Raw genomic sequence first — 20,198 nt, forward strand, 5'->3', positions numbered from 1 at the left:
CCTATTGCACCATGCTCACAGAATAAACAGATGTCTATGAAATAGGAAATACCATGTATTTAAGAAAAATATAGGTAATCAATCAAGATTCTACACCTTTTTACTAGAAAATATTAAAACTCTTTGATRTATTTTGTCCTCTTACAGAACTGCAAAATACTTATATAAGGCAAAAAAATGTTCTGCTTTCCTCACTACTCAGAGATATTTTTCTCCTTAAAGACAATCTCAACACATGCAACTTGCACAAACACCTTTAGTACATACAGTATTTGAGAAAAATTAAAAGAAAAGAGGACAAGAGAAATCTAAACAACACTGAAGCAGTAATTATAGGAACTTTTGAATTTTCACTTTTGTAAATATCATTAAAACAATTTAATTGAGAAAAAAAACAGAATACCAAAGGCTGCAAGGTAGCCACTGAAAAAGTTTTCCTTTTTTGAAATCTAATTGCACACATTAAAAAAACCCCAACAAACAACCCCCCCCCAAAAAAACCCCAAAAAACAAGTACCCAAGATTTGTTACAGCTACTGATAAGCAAATATAACCCACAAATGGGCCTATGCTATAACTGCATCTGAATGCAGACACTAACAGAAAGAAAGAAAAAAATCTAAGCCATCGACAAAATCATAGCAAGAAAATTACCCATAATGAGGGGGGGGGGGGGCAATCTTAAACTTCTACTATATAACAACACCATTTAATATGAATGACATTTCATTCAAAATTTCAAACCAGTGTTCTAATTTGCTTAGTATTAGTTTGGAGTCAGTTCTTCATTAAGAAGAGGAAAAAAAATTAATTGAGCTGAAAGGTATGGAATAAGCAAAGTAGCCTAATCCACTGCTATTACATATTAACATTATGAAAGAAATTAAAGTAAATGTAGGGGTTTTAATCCATTTTATCATATACTAAGAATAACAACAATATTCTTGAGATTTACAAGTACTTTCTTGATTGAAGTCTGATGGAAATCTACTTTGCTTATCATTTGAAGGGGAGGAAAAAGCACACGCATGATTAAAAACACCCAGTATTCATAAGCTGGAGAAAGAAAAAATTATCAAGCAATAGCAAAAAYGAAAGTTCCTGAAGATACAATAATTTCAGAGTCCAAAAGATAGCACCAATGCACGGAGATTGCCAAAACAAAAACTAACAAAAAATCCAGACCAAACCAACGRAAAAAAAAAGAATCCCAATAAACAAACAAAAAGAATGTCAACAACAATCATGATGATCAGGACTACCCACCTCATATCAAATTTAATTTTACTGACAATTAAATCAATTCAATTTTAATTATCAACACCAAGAAATTACATCTCAATGCTTCAACTGAACAAATATTTAATCTAATGCAATAATGTTTATTTTGTGTGCAGTATTTACTAATTTCTAAATATATGCTCTTTTTATAAGGCAGGAACTCTTATCTGATAAAAAGTAGTTGAGATCAAACAAAAAGTGATGGAAAACAATGTATATATTCACATTGTATAGTACAGCACAAGCTTCAAAATTCTACAGGTAAAATTGGAATTTTACCAGATGGCTAAAGAAAAAAAAATAAAAATAAAATCCCATATGAAGGTAACTCTTGGCAATTAGCACAGTTCAGTTCTATGCCAGGAAGCAGATTTGACAGGATTTTCTGGCGCAGCTGGGTAACAATGACATATTAATAACAAGAAAAATATTTAATACTAAAAGCTTTTTACATTTTAATTAAAAAAAGGCTTCAAAATTTTCTTCTCTCAATTTTCAACCAAAATCTAATGTTTGGTTCACCCCATAAAGAGATATTAATGTTCACATCTAATAAATATCAAATAAAATCATAATACTAGGCACAAAAAATTCATTGAAAACTCACTTCTATTCCATTGTAAATCCTGCTTCTGAAGTACTTTTCTCATTATTATTTTGAAAATCTAAGTACTAAATCACACAGAAAATTTTCAGAGGTTTGGCCAAACAGGAGTAGAAATAAAAAGGTAAAAAATTCCATTACACAGAGCTCAGATAGGGTAGCAGGAAGAAAAAGGGAGAAAATCTAGAAATCACTTGAGGTGATTTTATGATGATACTCTATTCCTGATCGTCTGCTTTATGCCCAGAAATGGGTCAAGTAGGTTTAAGGCGCGGCAGCAGGAGCAGCAGGAGCCGGGGAACTCTTGTGGGCTTTGTTGGAACTCTCACTGTCCCCTGTGCTTGGCTTGACATGCAGATTGGAGGCTACATTGTTGCTCTTAGCTAGCTTGGTTTTTGTTAGCTTAGGCAAGAAGTTTTTCCCAGGACTGCAGTAGGAGTTCCTCAGCGGCTTCTGTTGTTTTTTCTTGGACTGTTTGGCTTGGCTTTTGGTCCAAATCAGACCATCGGCAAGAGCCAGTCAGTGGGGACCAGTGGGAAAGCTACAGGGACACCTCATCTCAGCCCAGACCTCAGGAGAAACTGAACCAATGAAAGAAAGGACTCTAAATCCACCAGTTTTTCCTGCTGCGAGGAGGAAACCAACCTCAGAAATTCACCAGATTCCCATCTGATTTTCCCCCCAAGCTCCTCCATGGACYTTCCTCTCCTTCCCCTAGACAAAGGCCTGTCTGCCATTTTGTTCCTTCTCACCAAACATTGTTTCCCTTCCCCGGGCATTTTGAGTTGATTTGTTCTGTCCTGAGTGGGTGTGTGTGTGAGAATAAGATTCTGAATGTTCAATACCTAACAGTTACCTATTTTTTCTCATGACCTGCAGGCACCTTGTTTGCTAAATAAGGTTTTTTCTCACTTTCATCCAGAAAATTCATTTTTTAACAGCAAGAAGGAATTGCCAAAACCCTTCCCGTTAGAGGAAATGTTCATTCCAGGGCATTTTCTTCTAATGACAGAGACAAATAAAGAACTTTAAATGCTACACCAGAGATGATCTCACACTGTTGTCTCACTTTTGAAGAGGAATTACTATCTCAGACAGAGGTGTTACTGATACAGATCTGTACCCTCTCTGGAATCAGCATAATTACATTTCTCCAGCATCAAGCACAAGCTAATAGCCCCCATTAGTCCTAACTGACTTCTATAAATGGTGCATCATTTGCAAGGATGTCACYGTCCTGTCTTGGAGAAAATTTGCTTGCACATCTTGTTCATATATCAGCTATTTTAGACTGACACTCTCTCAAGTAACCTGTAGAACATAAACTCCATCCCAAATAATTCATTGCAACCTGCAATAAATTTAAAACATGCCCTAAAGGTCTCAAAATGAACCCTATTTCTTTCATAAGTATGATATGCAGTTTCTTGTTTTGATCAATGCCTAATAAAGAAAATATTTCTGCAACAAACAGAAATATGGACATAATTTCATATATACTAGAACAGAGGGGTAGCAGCTTAAAACAACACAGTAAGACACTATGGCTGATTCTAAGACTGCTTCTTTTCCACATCCGTACAAAATAAAACGGGTTCATTTAGCTCACTACTAAGGATAAAATGAAAAAATCTGCTCAAACCAGTGACAAGTTTTTTGATCATGTGACCAGCTACCATAACTTAGTGATGAGGAGGCAGTTTTGAAAACTTATAGCAAAAGTAACCTAAACTTTCATACTTTGTTCAAAAACAAAACTAGAATTGACAGTGGATTGATATCTGTACTTCATCAATACTAGTCAAGAGAGTTTGGGACATGAACACGAATTTATGTAAGCTTAGCTAAAAAAATAAAACCCAAACCCAAACCATTGTCCATCCTGGGTTGCACACCCCACATAACAACTGTGTAACTTCTTCATGACAGAACTGCCTTCACATCAGAGACAGCAGATACACATGCACACAGATATTTAAGTTTCAGTCCCAGGATCTATTACAGCCCTTAACAGCAGATCAGAATGACAGCAGCCTAGTTATGAAACACGTTGACTGATTATAATCTCTGCATTGGTTTAATTTTTAAAAAAGCTTTCATTATTTATATCAGAAAAAGCTATTATATTACATAGCACCTTTAGCATCCCAAACACCTTAGCAAGAATCCCTTGCTGTACCTGAACCACTGAGCTGGACCCTAGAGAGTACAGCARAACATTTTCAACTAAACAGACAAATCCTGAATTTTAAGTAAAAAGTAGATTTATCAAAGTGCTTCAAGTTACAATAATAAAATCTGCTGTTTTCATAAGCCTAATAATCTTTTCAAACACTCAACTGTAACTTCCTTTCATGTGTAGTTCAAAATTCCCAATAGACTACACAACTTATGCACAAGTTTCCACCTAAAAAGAGAGGCACAAACACAGTAATATGTACATATTTGAAAGCTTTCCCTCAAAGCCTATATAGCACTCAGAGTAGAGAATTATTGCCTTATACATAACAAAACCAGATAGCTCCCTCTGTTCAGAGCTAACATTTGACATAAAAGGTGAAGTCACAGCAGCACAGAATTGGGCACACACAACACCAGCATCTGCCATTTAATAGGACATCAACCACTTAGTGAGATCCTAAAAGAACACCAGGAGACACATCTGAAGTGCACAGTCCTTTCTAAATCTTCCAGCCGGTCTCTATTAAATGCGAATGCATGTATGCACATATATATAAAATCCCTTATCTGACATTTGACACCAACTATTTCAGATGTAGTCAGCAACTGGTTTTTAATACAGCAAAAAGGAAGAAAAGAACAATGGCTGCAACTGCATAGACCTGCACTGCAAACAGCAAGTAAATCAAACAACACAATTCAAGTATCTCTTCCTGAAGTACAGAGAGATCTGGATATTTACTAAACCTAAAGGCCACATTTCACTGTCTTAAACAAAAGCACCAGCATCTGCTGGTAAAACACATGGGGAGAAGCTACTAAGAAGCCACTCTTTCAGGTAACTTTCCTTTGATGTTTCTCCCTGTTTGCACCTAGTTCTGTCCCATTTACGAGTATCTTTTCCTCTAAAGACATTAACAGTCTTCTATCAGCATCTTGAATTCACATAAGTGTACATCCCTACAGAGGGGATAACAGCCATACTTCATAACACTTGCAAAATCCCTTCTAAACCACATATAAATTTAAATATGTTTCTATGGAGAGAGGAAAAAAGTAAAAAAAAAAGCTGATATGCCTGGAGATCGTAAGTATCAGTAGGGTAATTTCTAAAACTGTTTTGTTTCTTCCCTAGAGACAGCAATGACAGAGCCGAGGTGCACAACTAGATTATCTGCAAAAGGGCATGGAAGAAATTACGTTTCAGATGTAGCTATAAAATAAATGCAAAAAAAAAAAAAAAAAAAAAAAAAAAAAAAAAAACAAAAACCAAAAACCTTAAGACATAATCCACAAAACACGCAGGAGAAGAGGCAGATTTGAAGAAAATGACAGAGGAAGAAAGCACTAGGAAGGACGTCACCCTGGAACCAAAACTCAGTACTGTTTTTCTTTACTTTTCAGAATAAAAAAAAAAAATGCCTTTCTTTTTCCTCCTCCCCTCAAAGACAAACAAAAAAAAAATGTTGGTTTAGGCATCACAGTTCTTTCCTTTTTTTTTGCATAGTACCCTACATTTCATAAAATAAACAGTATTCATTGTTTCTCTGCTTAATACAATGCACTTAGTCACTTTATAAAAGAATTACTTAAGGGATCAAAATATTATGAATACAGATTTCAAAACTGTTACAATGTTTCTCCTTTCTGACAGGTAACATTCTATGGCACTTCACTGGATCAATAATCAATTACCAAACAGTAAATTTACAAATGAATTTGACAAAGAAARAAGTTTACTGATAAATTACCACACATTCTCAAGCAGAGGATGAAAGAATTCCAAATAGTAACTTAGAGTATGRTGTTTTACAGTCTTGATATTTGAAACCTGTGAGGAAACAAAACTGCTACATAAGTCAGATCTCCAGGAACAGGTTTCACTCAGCTTACACGGTTTTTCTTGCCATGCCACTTTTCCAGATGCTTCTTTCTGTCCTATTTCAATACTCCCTTAGTACTAAAAAACAAGTTACATTTTATTGACAAATCAGAATGATCACGTGTTATCGTCTCATGTTTCTAAACACGAAAACCTCTTTTCTTCTTAACTGCTTTAAGAGCAAGCTAAATCCATTATGCTGGTGGCCAACTACATGTTACCTAAGTGCAAACAATTTTGTACTCGAAATACATCAGTCTCTGTGAGTTAAACAAGTGAACTAACTTTGTCAGTAACCTTTTGACAAGGCATAACACAAAGCAATTAATGAGATCACCAAGGCAAAACCAATAAACCTAACAGTCCAAAAGAAGTTAGAAAAACCACTGTAGCCCAGCTCTTTCTTTAACCAGCACGTAATTCTGGACCATGACAAAGCACTGCCATCTTCCCCTGGATAGCCAGGTTATAGTGTATTTGAAAAGGGAGACCTAAATTTAATCAACTGGCTTCACTGCAGACCTTCCAAGACATTTACAAATACTCAGTAACCTAAATCACCTTGACAAAACAGCTCATAATATAACTTTTCCATGTTGCTCTAGCAGGCAAACATATAGTTCATTTCTTTAAGCCATTACAGCAATAGTGTTCTTTCACTTGATACCTTATTCATTAATTCTATTTATTTTCTCTAGTCCCTAGCTCAAGGTTACACAGCTCTGCAACCAACCATCTATTCAGCTGCTTTGTACATGAAGACTATTTATTTCTCTTTAGACTAATAGAAATTATTTAACCTGCCTAACAGATTTATACCATAAGTCTTTAAAATTGTCTTCAATACATACTGGAAAACTCTGTGTTTGGCTTTCATTTGTTTCTTGAACCTGCTTTATAACCCTCTATTTTCATACGAGAACTTGGCCTACAAAGAAATTAACCAGCAAAAAGTCAAGTCAACTCATAATCTGTGTTCTAAACACATTTGAAGGCAAATTTTTCAAATAAAGCAAGAAAAAAGGAAAAGGAAAGGCATATCAGCAAACGGCAAAGGCCAGCAATGTGCACTGGAAAAACAGCTACTCCAAACCTACAGTGGTCCATTTTAAATTCTGCAAAATACATTTTTACTAAACAAAATTAGAAAGCTTTAAATTTAAAAAAAAAAAATAAAAATAAAAAAAAAATCTATTTTTACCAATCAAGACGGGGGGAAGGGAAGTCAAACTCTTAATTCTTTCAATTTGAAAGTAGTAGAATTACTGGAATCAAAGTTATTTTCATATGAGTGTATGGGACCATGGCTTCTCTATTTACTAGCTGAATATATATTTTATTGTCTTCCTATGCTTATTGTGATTTTGCACAGAAATGATCTGTATTTTGCAGAGCCTCATTACTAGAGAGTAGCTCCTAATACAGACCGAAATAGCTCCAAAGTACCAAAAGGAAATCTTGTATCTTTCCTCTACGCAACATCCATACACATAGCAGTACTTCTCTGGTAGTGCCCCACCCACTTACATTTAATCTAAGCAGATGGGTAGGTGTAACCAAATTTGGAAAAATGTAATTACTAATCTATACTGCTAACTGAACTAAATGTGTGATCACATAACATAATAAAATTTACACAACAATGTGTAAAATTTACACAACAAATGACACAAATTTACAACAAACAGGGCTCTGGAAACTAGTTTAGGATGAAAATTGTAGGAAGCAAGAGACTGTCTGCTTATTTTCTCAACCATGGTGTTTGGTTGAGAATTTTTTTTAATCCAGTCATCTTACTAGAAAAATAAATAGAAAATATATCATAAGTAGAAAAATAAATACCTCATACTTTTGGAAGAATTTCCATTTTGAAAATACACAAGTGCTACTTTAGAACAGCTCTGTTACGCCATCCACCAGAAAACAGAGTAATACCAATCCACCAGCAGCAAATAAAGTTTTGTCTGACAAGTGAAAACAGATCAAACAGTTTATCCAAAACACAAATTTTTCCTGCTATTATAATGGAAAATTATAATTAGTCTACCATTTAAAGAGAAATAACCAAGTGTGGACCACATCCAGTGCCCTTGCTTCTCTCCAGAACCCACAGCAAAGCAACATCATCTAAAAAGAAGCTAAGTCAGTACTGCAATTCAAACCTCACAGCAACACACTGCTGCTGCTTCAAATGAGCAAAGCTGATTTCACTTGTTTCTCTTCAGCTGTTTACTAGAAGTTTCTCCTTAAGCAGTTCAGACACCTAAATTAAAAAATCCGCACTAGACACATGGGCTTTCCAAGCATGCTAGAACTGCTTCGTAATCATTTTCTACATATCAGAATAATTTTCTACATATCAGAATAATTCTTCTTAATAATAAGAAGACACCTATATGAAGAGCCAAAGACCTATAGAATGAAAAGAGCAAAAAGACAGGCTGGAATACCCAGTCACAAACAAAGTGCCTGGACATCATTACAGCTGGATACAAGCCCAGAATTAAGCCTTTAAATCATACAGATGAAGAACACAGGTGTTGGAAGAAGCTGTTGCCTTCATGAAACTGTAATATTCTGTAAGTCTAAGGCCACTATATCATTATCAAATAGGACACCAAAAACGATCAGCATTTTGGTTGTAGTACTACAGAGTCACACAATAAGTGATTAAGACATAGTTTTGAATGGTTAAAAAAGGAAGTATAAACCCCACTTTTTTACTTCCCCACCACCACTGTAATAACACATAATGCTCAATAGTTGTATGGAAGGAAAAAAACCCACCAGCTTTCATTTCTCCACAGCAGTTAAACATTACAAACAACTGATTTTTATCTTCACACTCTTGGTTTCTTCTGTTTTCTATGCAAGTGACATTTTTCTATTGAATGCCCCATTAGGACAGACCTTTCTTTCTACATATAGAAACCTCTTATTTTCCCTTTCATTCCAATCCCTCTCCTGTAAACCTGACAATCTGCATTTGTCTGTAAGTAGCTAAAAACTGAATGCAAATTACAATTCAACTGGAGGGAGGAAGAAAGGCGGGAAGTCACAAAGCTAACTCCAAGAAACAGATTTGCAAGCTCAAGAAAGATTTACTCACCACAGACTGAAAACCAAAATTGGGAGATTAAAACTCTTATGCTTCAAATCATAGGCCCACTAACAAGAGAAAAWAAATAAATACAACACTCCTACAAAGCTCTACTACAGCCCAATTAGTCAGTGCATAAGACAGAACCATGAATTTAACTGAGCTGTCAATCTGACTGTTCCTAAATGCTGAGCTACTCCTAAACACAAACGTCACATACATAATTCTGTGCATCATTATTAGCTTTCTTATTCCAGGATATAAGCAACTACAGAAAATAATTTGATTTCTAGGATGTTTAAATCAAACTATGGACATAATATTCCTGCTATGCTATTATTCAAATAAATTTGAAAGTGTATTTTAACCACTTATAATAGACTCTCACAAAAGAACAGCATGATGTTTTCAAAACAATTACAGTGTTTTCTTCTTGAAACACCCTACTGCTTACAAAATTATTCCATACAACCACACCTTTAGACAACCRCAATTTTTATCCCAAGGCACCTTTACTCTCTCTCTCTCTGAACAAAGAAGGACACAGCTTTGTCACTTCAGTCTTTGAAAAACATTTGATGCACACACAGCAGACTCTACCAAGAGCCAGTGAAACACAAGAAAAGCTTCACCATGTTCCCTGGATACACTACAGGACACCCCAAATGGTAATCAACACAAAGTGCTCATTAGAAACACCAGAGAACACCTCTCAGACAACACAAGGTAATGCCTTGTAGAAAATATTCTTGCCAGTAGAATAATTTTAAATATATCCAGCAATTTGCTAAAGTCCAGATATGAATTTAAGTAGGTCTACAAACAATGAGGCAATAAGTAAGATTCCAATATAGGAGATAAAAATTTTCACTTMTAAACCATACTAAACAAATACTTATACATTTCCAGGGGACTTTTCTGCAGATTAAAATATCCTGAAGAGCTTTGATTCCACAACATGGTCTCTATCTGATTAGAAAGACATAGTCCACACTCCCTCTTCATGCAAAATTAAAAAACTCACACAGTGCTGACCTTTACAACCCGAGTTCCCATTAATGCTGAAAAAAATTCATCTGCAAGCATACATTAATTATATACACATGCATTACCCTACTAGGAAAGGAGCTTACGTATGTTTTTCATAGGTTGTGTAAAGCACAAAAGACAATTTATCAAAACTTGACATTGATTCAATTTTCTAGCAAAACAAAAAGCCCAAGTCCTTCTATACACCTCTAAAAAGAACAAGAAAACACTTATAAACATAAATTATCCATCAGCTTGTTTTCTCTTTAGAATAACAGAAATTAAACCAAAACCAAGTATGTTTAATATGTATCCTATTTTATGGGGGAACTGGTTACATAAAAAAGTCTATCCTCCAAGAAACAACTTCCTTCGGTCACTCTCATCTGAAAATGTTCTCGTGCTTTTCAACATTTAAAATTCTTTTTCCAGCTAGGTSGTCTCCCACAGAGAGACACACGCCACCGAAGTGTTACAGGCACCTGCACTTCCTTTTCCCCAGGAGAGACAGGACAGGAAGAGCCTTGCACTTGTCCTCCCCTTCCGCCCATCCCAGCTTTCTGGCAGCAAAAGGGGGGGATTGTTGCTGGATGCAACCCTCTCCGGCCTGCCCTGTATTCCCAACCCAGCCATTACTCCCCTCCTCCATACACCTGGCCCCCTCCCCATTCCGCCTTTCCCCCCGGGCCCGGACTCACCGGATAACAGGACTGTAGGGGCTCCGCGACCGGCGCCAGCTGCTGTAGGGACTGGGCGACACATCCCCGCCGCGCTCGTAGGAGCTGTGCCGGCTGTAGCTGGGGGAGCGACGGCGGCTGTAGGGGCTGAGTGGCGAGCGGGCGCCCACCGGGCTGAGTGACTTGCGGCTGCGCTGGCTCTGCGAGGAGCGGTGCAAAGGAGGGCTGTCATCCCGGCCGGGGCTGGGCGACGAGCGCTGCCGCCGATACGCTTTGGGCTCGGGCTTGTCGTCCCGGTAAGCTTTCGGAGGGTCCTTGTAAGCCGACGGCGGCTCTTTGGCCGCTTTAGTCCGGCTCCGGTGCTGTCTGCTCTCCCGGTCTTTCCTACCGCTGCTGGGCGACGCGAGGGAGCCCTTCCTGCGGCCGTCGCTGCCACCGCCGCTGCTGCTGCTCTTATGTCCCTCCCGGTCTTGGCTCCCAGTGTGGTTATGACGACTGCGGGATTTGGAGGACGAGGAGGGCTCGGATGCCCCGCGGCCCGGTGCCGCCGCCCCCTCCTGCTGCGCCTTCTCCTCTCCCCGCCGGCGATGCTCCCGATGCCGCTCCTTGGAGCGCCCGCTGCTGCCGCGGTGTTCCCGGCGGGACCGGCCGCTTCGCTCCGCCTCGCTCCGCTGCCGCTGGGTCCCACCGCCCGAGGAGGAGCCCGGGCTGCCCCCGCCGCTGCCCCCGCCGGCCGCGCCGCCGCCCAACAGCCCCTCGGACTGGGAGCTCACGTCGTCGTACTCCTCCACCAGCGTACTCAGGCCGCCGCTACCGCGCCGCTTTTCCGCCTCCTGGGTGCCCCCCCCGCCGCCGCCGCGGCCCCGCCGCCGCTTGTGCCGGGAGCCCGAGCGCCGCTTGCCCCGCGGTCGCTTCCGCTCCCCGCCGTCCCCGCAACAGGAGGAGGCGCCGGTGGCCGCCAAGAAGAGCAGGGACTGTGGCGGCAGCGGGGGCTGCAGCAGCGGGGGCTGCAGGAGCGGCGGCTGCAGGAGTGGGAACAGCAGCGGGTGCGGCGCCGGCGGGGGAGGCTGCGGCTGGGCCGCGAAGCGCTTCCGCCTCCGGTGGTGCAGCCGCTTCTTGTCGGACGCCGCCTCCACCGCCGCGCTGCCGCCGCCGCCGCCCCAGCCCCGGCTGCCCCCGCTCCCGCCGGCCGGTGCGTCCGAGGTACTCGGCATCGAGCTCGCTCACGGGCGAGGGCGCGGCCCAGGGAACCCGCCGCCACCGCCGCGCTCAGGGCGCCATGGGGACCCGGCGGCGCCGCGCAAACGCACCGGACGGACAACAGCGGGCCAGGCCGGGGCCTCGCTCGCTCCCGCACCGCCCGCCCGCCTCACATGAGGCAGCGCCGATACATACGGGATCGGACTGTGGCTGGGGCTGGGGACGCTGCCCGATGCGGCGGCGGCGAGGCACAGGCAGCAACCTACAGGCCGGTGCGGCCTCTCCCGCAACACGGAAGTGTCTCCCGGCGGCGGCGGCTCCTCCTCACTTCATTCCGGGCCGCGGCCGCGCAACGACACAGACACCGGGCGCTGGCCGCTTCCTCCTCTTCCCTCAGCCGCTCCCGGCAGGGCGGTTGGGTCAGGCCAGGCCGGGCCGACACCGGGCGAGATGTCCGGGGCCCTGCACGGCTCCGATCCCAGTTCTCCTCCCGGGCCGGGACCGCTCCCGCACCGCCGGTGGCCAGGAGCGCTCTCGCGGCCTGAGCGCCGCCGCGCGCGGGTGACACACGCACCGGCGGGGGGGGGGGACGCGGACACGGCCCGGCAACGCACGGCGCATGCGCGGGGCCGAAGGCGGGCGAGGGAGGGGAACGCGCCCCGCCAATCACGCGCGACACCACCGCCTTCGCCCGCATGCCCGAGAGCTGCCCCGCTCTCGCGAGACTTCATTTTTCCCTCCCCCTCGTCCCCGTCGTCTCTCGCGGCACCGCGCCTCTCGCGGTAACTGCGCCACCAGCCCCGCGGGCGGTGGGAGGGGGCAGTTCCGGGCCAGGGGATCCGAGATGGCGCTTGGTGGGGAGTGAGCCAGCGGGAGCTGAGCGAGGCCCAAGTTAGAGGTGCTCGGCGCCCCAGGCCCTCTCCTTGTCTGTCTCCCGACGCTCTGTGGAGGCAACGGGTAGAAAACGATGCATAGGAAGTTCCACCTGAATATGAGGAAGAACTTTTTTACTGCGTCTAACCGTCCACCGAAACAGGCTGCCCAGAGAGGGTGTRGAGTGTCCGTCACTGGAAATGCTCCCGAGCTGTCTGGACTTAATCCTGTGTAATGTGTTCTTGGATGATCCCGCTTAACTAGAAAGGTTGGACCATTTGACCCACTGTGGTCCTTGCCCACCTCTCCTCACCTCATTCTGTGAGCTGGAGCAGGGCGGGCGCCGCGTCAGGCTCTGGGAGGTGGTGTAGGAAACCTTCCTGTGCCCAGGTGGTTTTCCTTGCTTTTATTGTGCGCAGGCAGTACTGTTAAACTGCCTTATTAACTGGGGGGCGTTAGAGAAAATCGCTTCGGTTAAAACACGTGTGTAACTGAACAGTGCTTCAAGAAAAGTAATTTCTTCTTTGTTGTCTTACACTACTGAAACTAAGTTCAACTTAGTGTATTTTAGTTTTCCTTACAAACTTACGGATTTCTTGCTCTAATGAAAGACTAAAGCTCTTTTTTTCCTTTTTCTGCCTGCTCTATCCTTTTGCTTTTTCATGGATTTATTGAATTCCATGACTGGAGCTGCAGCTGCTGACTGTGCCTCAAGTCGGCTTCTGGGCTGTCTTCCATTAGGTACATCTGCTGTAGCATCTTGAATGTTGTCCTGAGGACTTTAAAAGCGGTAACTGTTGTCTTTCCTTAAGGATTTAATAGTCTTCAGGCCACCTTGCTGTCTAGCCGTTGTTAGCTAGTGTATATACACACTGTTTATAAAACATGATGCAAAAATAAAAACAAAACAAAACAAAGGAACCTACCCATTTTTCACTGTTGTGTTTCAGTTCCTTGAATCACTCTGTTTACTCTCCTTTTCTAAACGCAAGCAAAAATAATACTCCTGTCCAGATCTTGTGTGTCGTCCGCTGTCCATATCTTTCATAAGTGTGTTCCATTCCTTCACCTCTCTGTTCCAACTCACATTTCTTCCAAATGTTGTCATCAAGGCACTCATTACATATTTCTCTCGTGTGCGTGCACTTTCCTTCAGGCTTCCTGTTAAGGCATGTGTTATGTGTAAACCAATGAAGTCCCTTTATTCTATTCTCTGGCAATGTCTCSTAGAATGGTGAAGGAAAGAGCCTGATGTGCTGGCCCACCCACTATTTCAGGAGAGAAGGTCCCCGTCCAAGAAGGCTTACTCTGATCTAGGCAGTGATGCATTCATACTTTGAGAAATTGTGGGTTTTTACCAGCATGCTGTGCCTCATGGAAGTACTGCGCGTCTGCCTGCTGTTGGGGAGTAGCTTGTTTTTCCATAGTGGCCTGGAGGCTGCTCTCAGTTTTGCTGATATCCTTTGCTGCTTACTATGTATGTGAGCATTCAGCAACTATGAACAAGTTCTCCAGGGTTGCAGCACATTCAGCAATGCCAGTGTGCCATCAGGCTTCTGGCATTGAAAAAAAAAAAAAAGTAAAACCTAGAAAGCCAACAACCCAACTCAAAATACATCACAGAGGCAGTTGTAGAGACAGTGGATAATTACGCAGGGCAGATCTGGACAAGGCAACACAGGCTGCAATTTCTAATTTACTCCCAAGCATTAGCTGGCATTTCTGGAGCAGGGATATGTTATTTGAAAGAGTTGTGTCATGAGCAGTAGAGTGCTCATGGTTTGGCATGTGGAGCGAATCTCATGACTTGTCAGAGAAGCTTAACTAGAAGCTAAGCTGCTAATGACAGCAAGTTTACTCTGCCTGGAAATGGGCTACTCCAGGTTGTAGGGGGATGTGCCAAGAGCAATCATGTCAGCTGTCAGTTGACAGGTGATAGCAGCATAGGATTTGACAGTGAAAACCTATCCATGAGTTCCTGACACAACAAAACAGATCTGAAACAAATTCCTTACAGAGAATAAAATCCTTCAGAAGCATAGAGGACATTGATGGCATAGTGCCAACTGTTGGATTCATAAAGAGCCGAAAATTCAAGATGCATTACAACTTGTTTCCACAAGGCTTAGTGTGGAAGAGCAAATAGTAGGGAGAAGGGGCACCGGATTAGATTTCTGGCAGTGGCACCTGCAGTGGTGTGAGAAGCAGTGCTCTGAAAAAATGGTTGCTCCACAAGCTGAAACCTTGTGCCATACGAATGTTGGTTGCAGGTATCTCATATCTTGCAAGGTATTATCATACATGAAAATAGTGGTAAACAATAATTAAAGAAAAACCAGCTGGAAAGTTGCAGCCAAAATACTGTCATCTCCAAAAAGTATTTTCCATGCCAGAAATTCAACCCTYAGAAAAGCACTTCCCTACAAACCATCCCATGGAGGGAACTTGGACTAACACTTAGGTAATTGAATTATATTTAAGGAAAAAAGCCCCTCAACTTATACTCTGTTTTTTATTCAAATACTTTGTTGCATCTGCGCATTAAGCACATTGGGTCTGTTCTGAGCAACTGTTCACCATTTTCAGTGTAACACAATTGGTACAAATAGATGCCAAGCTGGATAAGGAGGAGGCTACATGTCATGGGTAATCTCACCCTAACCTTTTGTTAAGGTTTTTGTCGTACTTTCCTTTTTTATTAAAGTTTCTRTGTCCTGTCTGTGCCACCATGTGTAAAAAGCCCTTAGAAACATCCTTCTGGTGCAGAACAATCTGTCAATCCATCAAGATAAAAAGAGATAGGTAAGGTCTTCAGTAGTTTGAGGATCTTTATTTTTCAGAAGAATTCCTCAGGGCTTGTTTGTTGACTTGGTAGGCATTTTTCTTTAAGGATGGTTTTGGCTGGTTGGGGTTCTTTCTTGAGGGAGGGGTAAAGCTGTCTGGTTTGCGCTTTCTCSCAAGCAGTAACATGTACCTAGAGTTCTTTGAAGTTTTGTTTTCAATCTTCCAGGATCAACCTGTGTTTTCTCCTACAAGAACAATTTCCCCTAAGCACACAAAGAAATTAATTTTTCTAGCTTTTTTTTCTGTTGTTTGGTTGGTTTTTTTAGATAAATATGGAAGTCTTAGGAGACATTTTTACTCTCTGAAGTACTGTATGCTTTCACATGTCTTCTAACCATTTTACAAAAAATAGCCTGTTGCCTGCATATACTTGTGTGGAGTAGTTTTTGTTACTACCTCTGCTATTTCTTTGCTGCAACTGTATTTGTATCTTGCCCTAAGATTGTTTATTGACTAGAGGGCAATAATTCATGTTTCCCAAGGCCCCATGGAAAAACTCACTAGATTAAATATATCTATATTTGTTCTTCTCAACAAGGAAAATGTTGCAATGGTCTGGGAACTCAGCTGTTGATAAAAACAGAGAAGGATAAAGATCTGTGTACTGGTAGGACATAAGTGGACTTACCATTGAAATCTCAAATACAACCCAGACACTTGAAGGGTTGAGAAAAGATTAATTTGTATTAATTTTGCTGTATTTAAGTCACTATTAGATCACTGAGTCTATCTCTTCTGGTCATTCTTATTCAGAGAAAAACGAATTCACAACAGGAGCAGACAATATGAAGATCATCAGTGAACCGAAATCCCCGTTTCAGAGGAGACTGGCAGAGCATGATTTGTCTAGCATAACAAAGACAGGAAATTACAGTGTTTTGTAAATTCAGTTTGAGGATAGAAAAGATGTCCCTGGCCATGGCAGGGGGGCTGTAACTACRTGATCTTTAAGGTCTCTTCCGAGCCAGGCCATTCTGTGATTCTATGGAAGGAGATAAACACCTAGAAAGAGTGACTGTCCTAAGAGACAGAGTTAGTGCAGGCAGTTACAAACATCACGGCTTTTTGTCTTTTGAGCCCAGTCTCACCTGAAACACGTTTATTACCTGCTGCTGAGACACAGTTGCCTCTCACCCCAATTCCTTTGGGAAAGCAATCTATTTATGTTTTCCAAATCCATCAGGGTAGAACTTAAGTGGTTGAATTGCTTAGTGATTTCATCCATTGCTGAAGCAACTTTAACAATGGATGGAAAGGTATATGCTGTCCTCCACAAATGCACTGCACAGATGACTTTTCAGATTTTTAACTACAAAGTTCACAAATATTCAGATCGTCCCATTGCTTCATTCAGTATGCATTTCCTCTGCTGATTGAGCCCTGCTGAAATGTACTAAAATCTTTTACTCAYGCAAGCATGCTGGAGCCACCTGAGGGTGCAGTTTCATGTGAGGGCTACTTTGGATTTGACACCAAATGCTTGGTCTCTAGAAAAAGATCTGTGACTTGTTTGAAGCCACAATAGCTCCCTACACAAATGCTTTGGCAAACCATTTTGCAGAAAAGTTTCCCTAGAGGTCAGCATACCAAAGAGCATGAAGCCAGACCCTGAGCTGCTGCTCTTGGGGCAGTTTTTAATTCTAAAAGTCAACTAAAGTAATTCATGTCGTTCCCCACTCAAACTTTGGGTAAAAGCTAACATTTTTATCAACTTCATACTGCCTGGGAAGATGATACAATAACCCTAGACATAATGTAGAGAATTCTGCCTCAGAAGTTAGGGGAGGTTAACTTTTCAGAAGTGTCAGCCATTCAGAGCAGACAGCCTGTATGATGTACAACAGATTGTCTCACTGCTTTATTTCTGCTTTTCCAATAATAAGTGCATGAAACAATTTTTCACATGAGCGAGATCTACTAAAAAAACCCCAACAAAACAGCAATACTTTCCCTTCCCTTCCCTTCCCTTCCCTTCCCTTCCCTTCCCTTCCCTTCCCTTCCCTTCCCTTCCCTTCCCTTCCCTTCCCTTCCCTTCCTTCCCTTTTATGCTTCTCATCTTTACCTACCCGTACATAGTGAGGAAATCCCCGATGACAATTTTTCCCAGCCCTGGACTAGCAGAAGGCACTGAATACCCATAACCATCTCCCAGCATAGGCATTGGCTCTGTCACCTTGAGGGAAGGAGGCACAGACCTTCTGAAGAGGGTGAGAGCTGTAGATCATCTCAAGATAGTGGCACCATCTGCASAAATTTGCAAAAAGAAAGTGTAATCTGTTTTAAAAAAAACTCATCAGTGTTCAACTGAGATGGGTTTTCACAGGGTGGCAAAACCCCACATCACTGACAGTAGCAAGGCTCAAAGATCAAGTCTTCAGTCTGGTGCAGGATGTCCTTCTCATCTAAATGGTTGCAAACCATTTGGAGGTGAGCAATACTTGTTCATTTCCACATGAATATTCTTTTTTAGCTCCTTGCACTCATTTTTAGAAATGTCTGGTCTGTTTTCTATGGAAGAACATGCTAAAACACAAGAGAACAGCAGAGGGAAGGTCCATCTGGCCTAAATACTCTGGCTCCAAAGTGTCCAACCACCAATGTCTGAAGAAGAGCACACAAGCACTGAAATTGAGTCCTGGAAGTGTCCTGGGGGTCCTCACAGGCCTCTATGGCTGGGACTGGCCACCCCCCATCTCCTGCCAAGGGCCCAGGGGACATGTCCCAGCTCAGCCTGGGACCTTCAATCCCTGTCTGAGCCCTGCTGTAGGGCTCATCTCTGCTCTTTTCTCCTGGATGGGTCTGGGACCTGCACTGCAGAGAGCTGCTCTTTAGGCTGGAGCCCCAAGATCTGGGTGGAACCTTGCCATGTGGAGCTCTGGATTTAATGTGGTGTAACTGTTCTGTCCTGTTCTTTTTTTTGCACACACCCTGAGTCAAATAATAATGAGACTCTTATTTGTGTGAAGTTCCAGAGAGTTTTTGATCCAAAAACACATTCAAGAACACATGACACACAAGTTACAAACTGGGATTAGGATATTATTTTAATTTTTTTTTTCTGAATCCGTTTCAGAGCTGATGCTCACAGCCATTACCACAATGTGCATGTGTAAACAGGAGCAGGCTGATGTGTTCTTCAATTTAGCTAGAAAATACGTCCTTTGTAGTATGGCAAAAGCAAATGACAAAGCTACAGAATGTAGCAGCAAGAACACAGCCCCAGCAGCTCCTGTTTCCTGAAGGGTGAGAACATGCAGAATGAGAATCAGAAGCAACAACACAAAAGGTGTGTGCTACCATGGGCGTATTCCAAAGTATAACACATATCAATGACAAACACTGTTTTTGCTTTCCAAAACTTGCTTTGTTGCTGTGCTTTTGGGCCAGGCATGCTTGAAAAGCACTCTCATGTCTGTCCTGTGCTTGTGTTGCAGAAAAATGGCAGCTCTTGGATGGATGCAAGAACCCCTGGGGAAATGGAGCCAAGGAAAGAGCAGAGCTCACCCCCACTCCAAGCTTGCAATGAGCAAGAGAGCCAGAGAGAGCCAGGGCACAAGCGGTACTCTGGAGGTGCGAGGCCAGCAGAGAGCCCCAGGGGCCAGAGGAGCCCTGACAAGGGGCTTTGCCCAGTGCTCTAAGAAGCAACCCCCAGGCCACCCTTGGGGCCCACCCTGGCAGGCTGGAAAGCCTCCTCCCACTGCAGGGCATGACAGGACATCTTCATGGGCTATGAGCAGCAGGCAACAACCCAACCAAAAGGGACTGAAGGAGCCCTGAACAGGGCTCATGCTCAGTGCTGCAGAGGAAGCCAAAACTCCCTGAGAACAAGTACCAATCTGCCCTTTGGGGAAAATTCCTTCCTGACTTCAGTGCTACTGACTGGCCATCCTGAGCATGGGCTGTGTAATTAATGGACCCAGTGGAAACACAAATCTCCTTAGAGAATCACATCCCATACTGCTTGTTAATCAGCAGCAGCTAGTCAGGACAGCCCAGGGTCAGCCAGGCCARCTGCCAGTGGCACAAGAGACAGAGTCTCCAAGGATGCTCGTGTAAGTCCCTGATCCAAAGAGACAGATGACTGGTTGTTCTTTTTAGCCTTTCCCTCACACAATAAACCAGAACTCTTCCAGGGATCCTTAAAAGATCCTGCCCTTAAAAATGTCAATGGCCTGGGCACAGGGAGGGGCCGGGTGAGAGTTTGGTGCTGTTCTCRGCACTGAAGGGCATCAGTGCAGGGAAAGAGCCAAGAAAAAGTTCAGACCAACATACACATCTGCCTTCCCCCACCTGAGAACCCTGGATACTGGGCTCATTCATCAAGGCAGCAGGATCTTGGCTTTTAGAAGTTTCAGTTCACATGAATATGAACTAAACTCCTACTCATGTGGCACTGATTGAGGTTGTATATTTTTAGGGTTCTAGAAGATGGGGATGATCAAACTTCTGTGATGTGCCATGGGCTTTTTTCCTAGAAGATATTCCTGAGAAGATGGTAAAGATGAGGCAGAAAAACTATTGCTTAAA

General features: G+C 42.7%; 1 protein-coding gene across 4 annotated transcripts in view; it reads right to left on the reverse strand.

The window, feature by feature from the left end:
* Positions 1-12,556, reverse strand: part of CDK13 (cyclin dependent kinase 13) — a 45,981-nt gene extending 33,425 nt beyond the window's left edge. For all 4 annotated transcript variants that reach the window (XM_057371365.1, XM_057371367.1, XM_057371366.1 and 1 more), the window contains exon 1: positions 10,776-12,556. In XM_057371365.1, the coding sequence (XP_057227348.1) occupies positions 10,776-11,968 (1,193 nt within the window). In that variant the 5' untranslated portion in view covers positions 11,969-12,556. The remainder of the gene's footprint in view (positions 1-10,775) is intronic.
* Positions 12,557-20,198: the final 7,642 nt, after the last annotated feature.

This window comes from Malurus melanocephalus, unplaced genomic scaffold, assembly GCF_030028575.1.
Source record: "Malurus melanocephalus ecotype Western Australia unplaced genomic scaffold, MMel_1.1 scaffold_145, whole genome shotgun sequence".
In the NCBI taxonomy this organism is placed as follows: Eukaryota; Metazoa; Chordata; class Aves; order Passeriformes; family Maluridae; genus Malurus; species Malurus melanocephalus.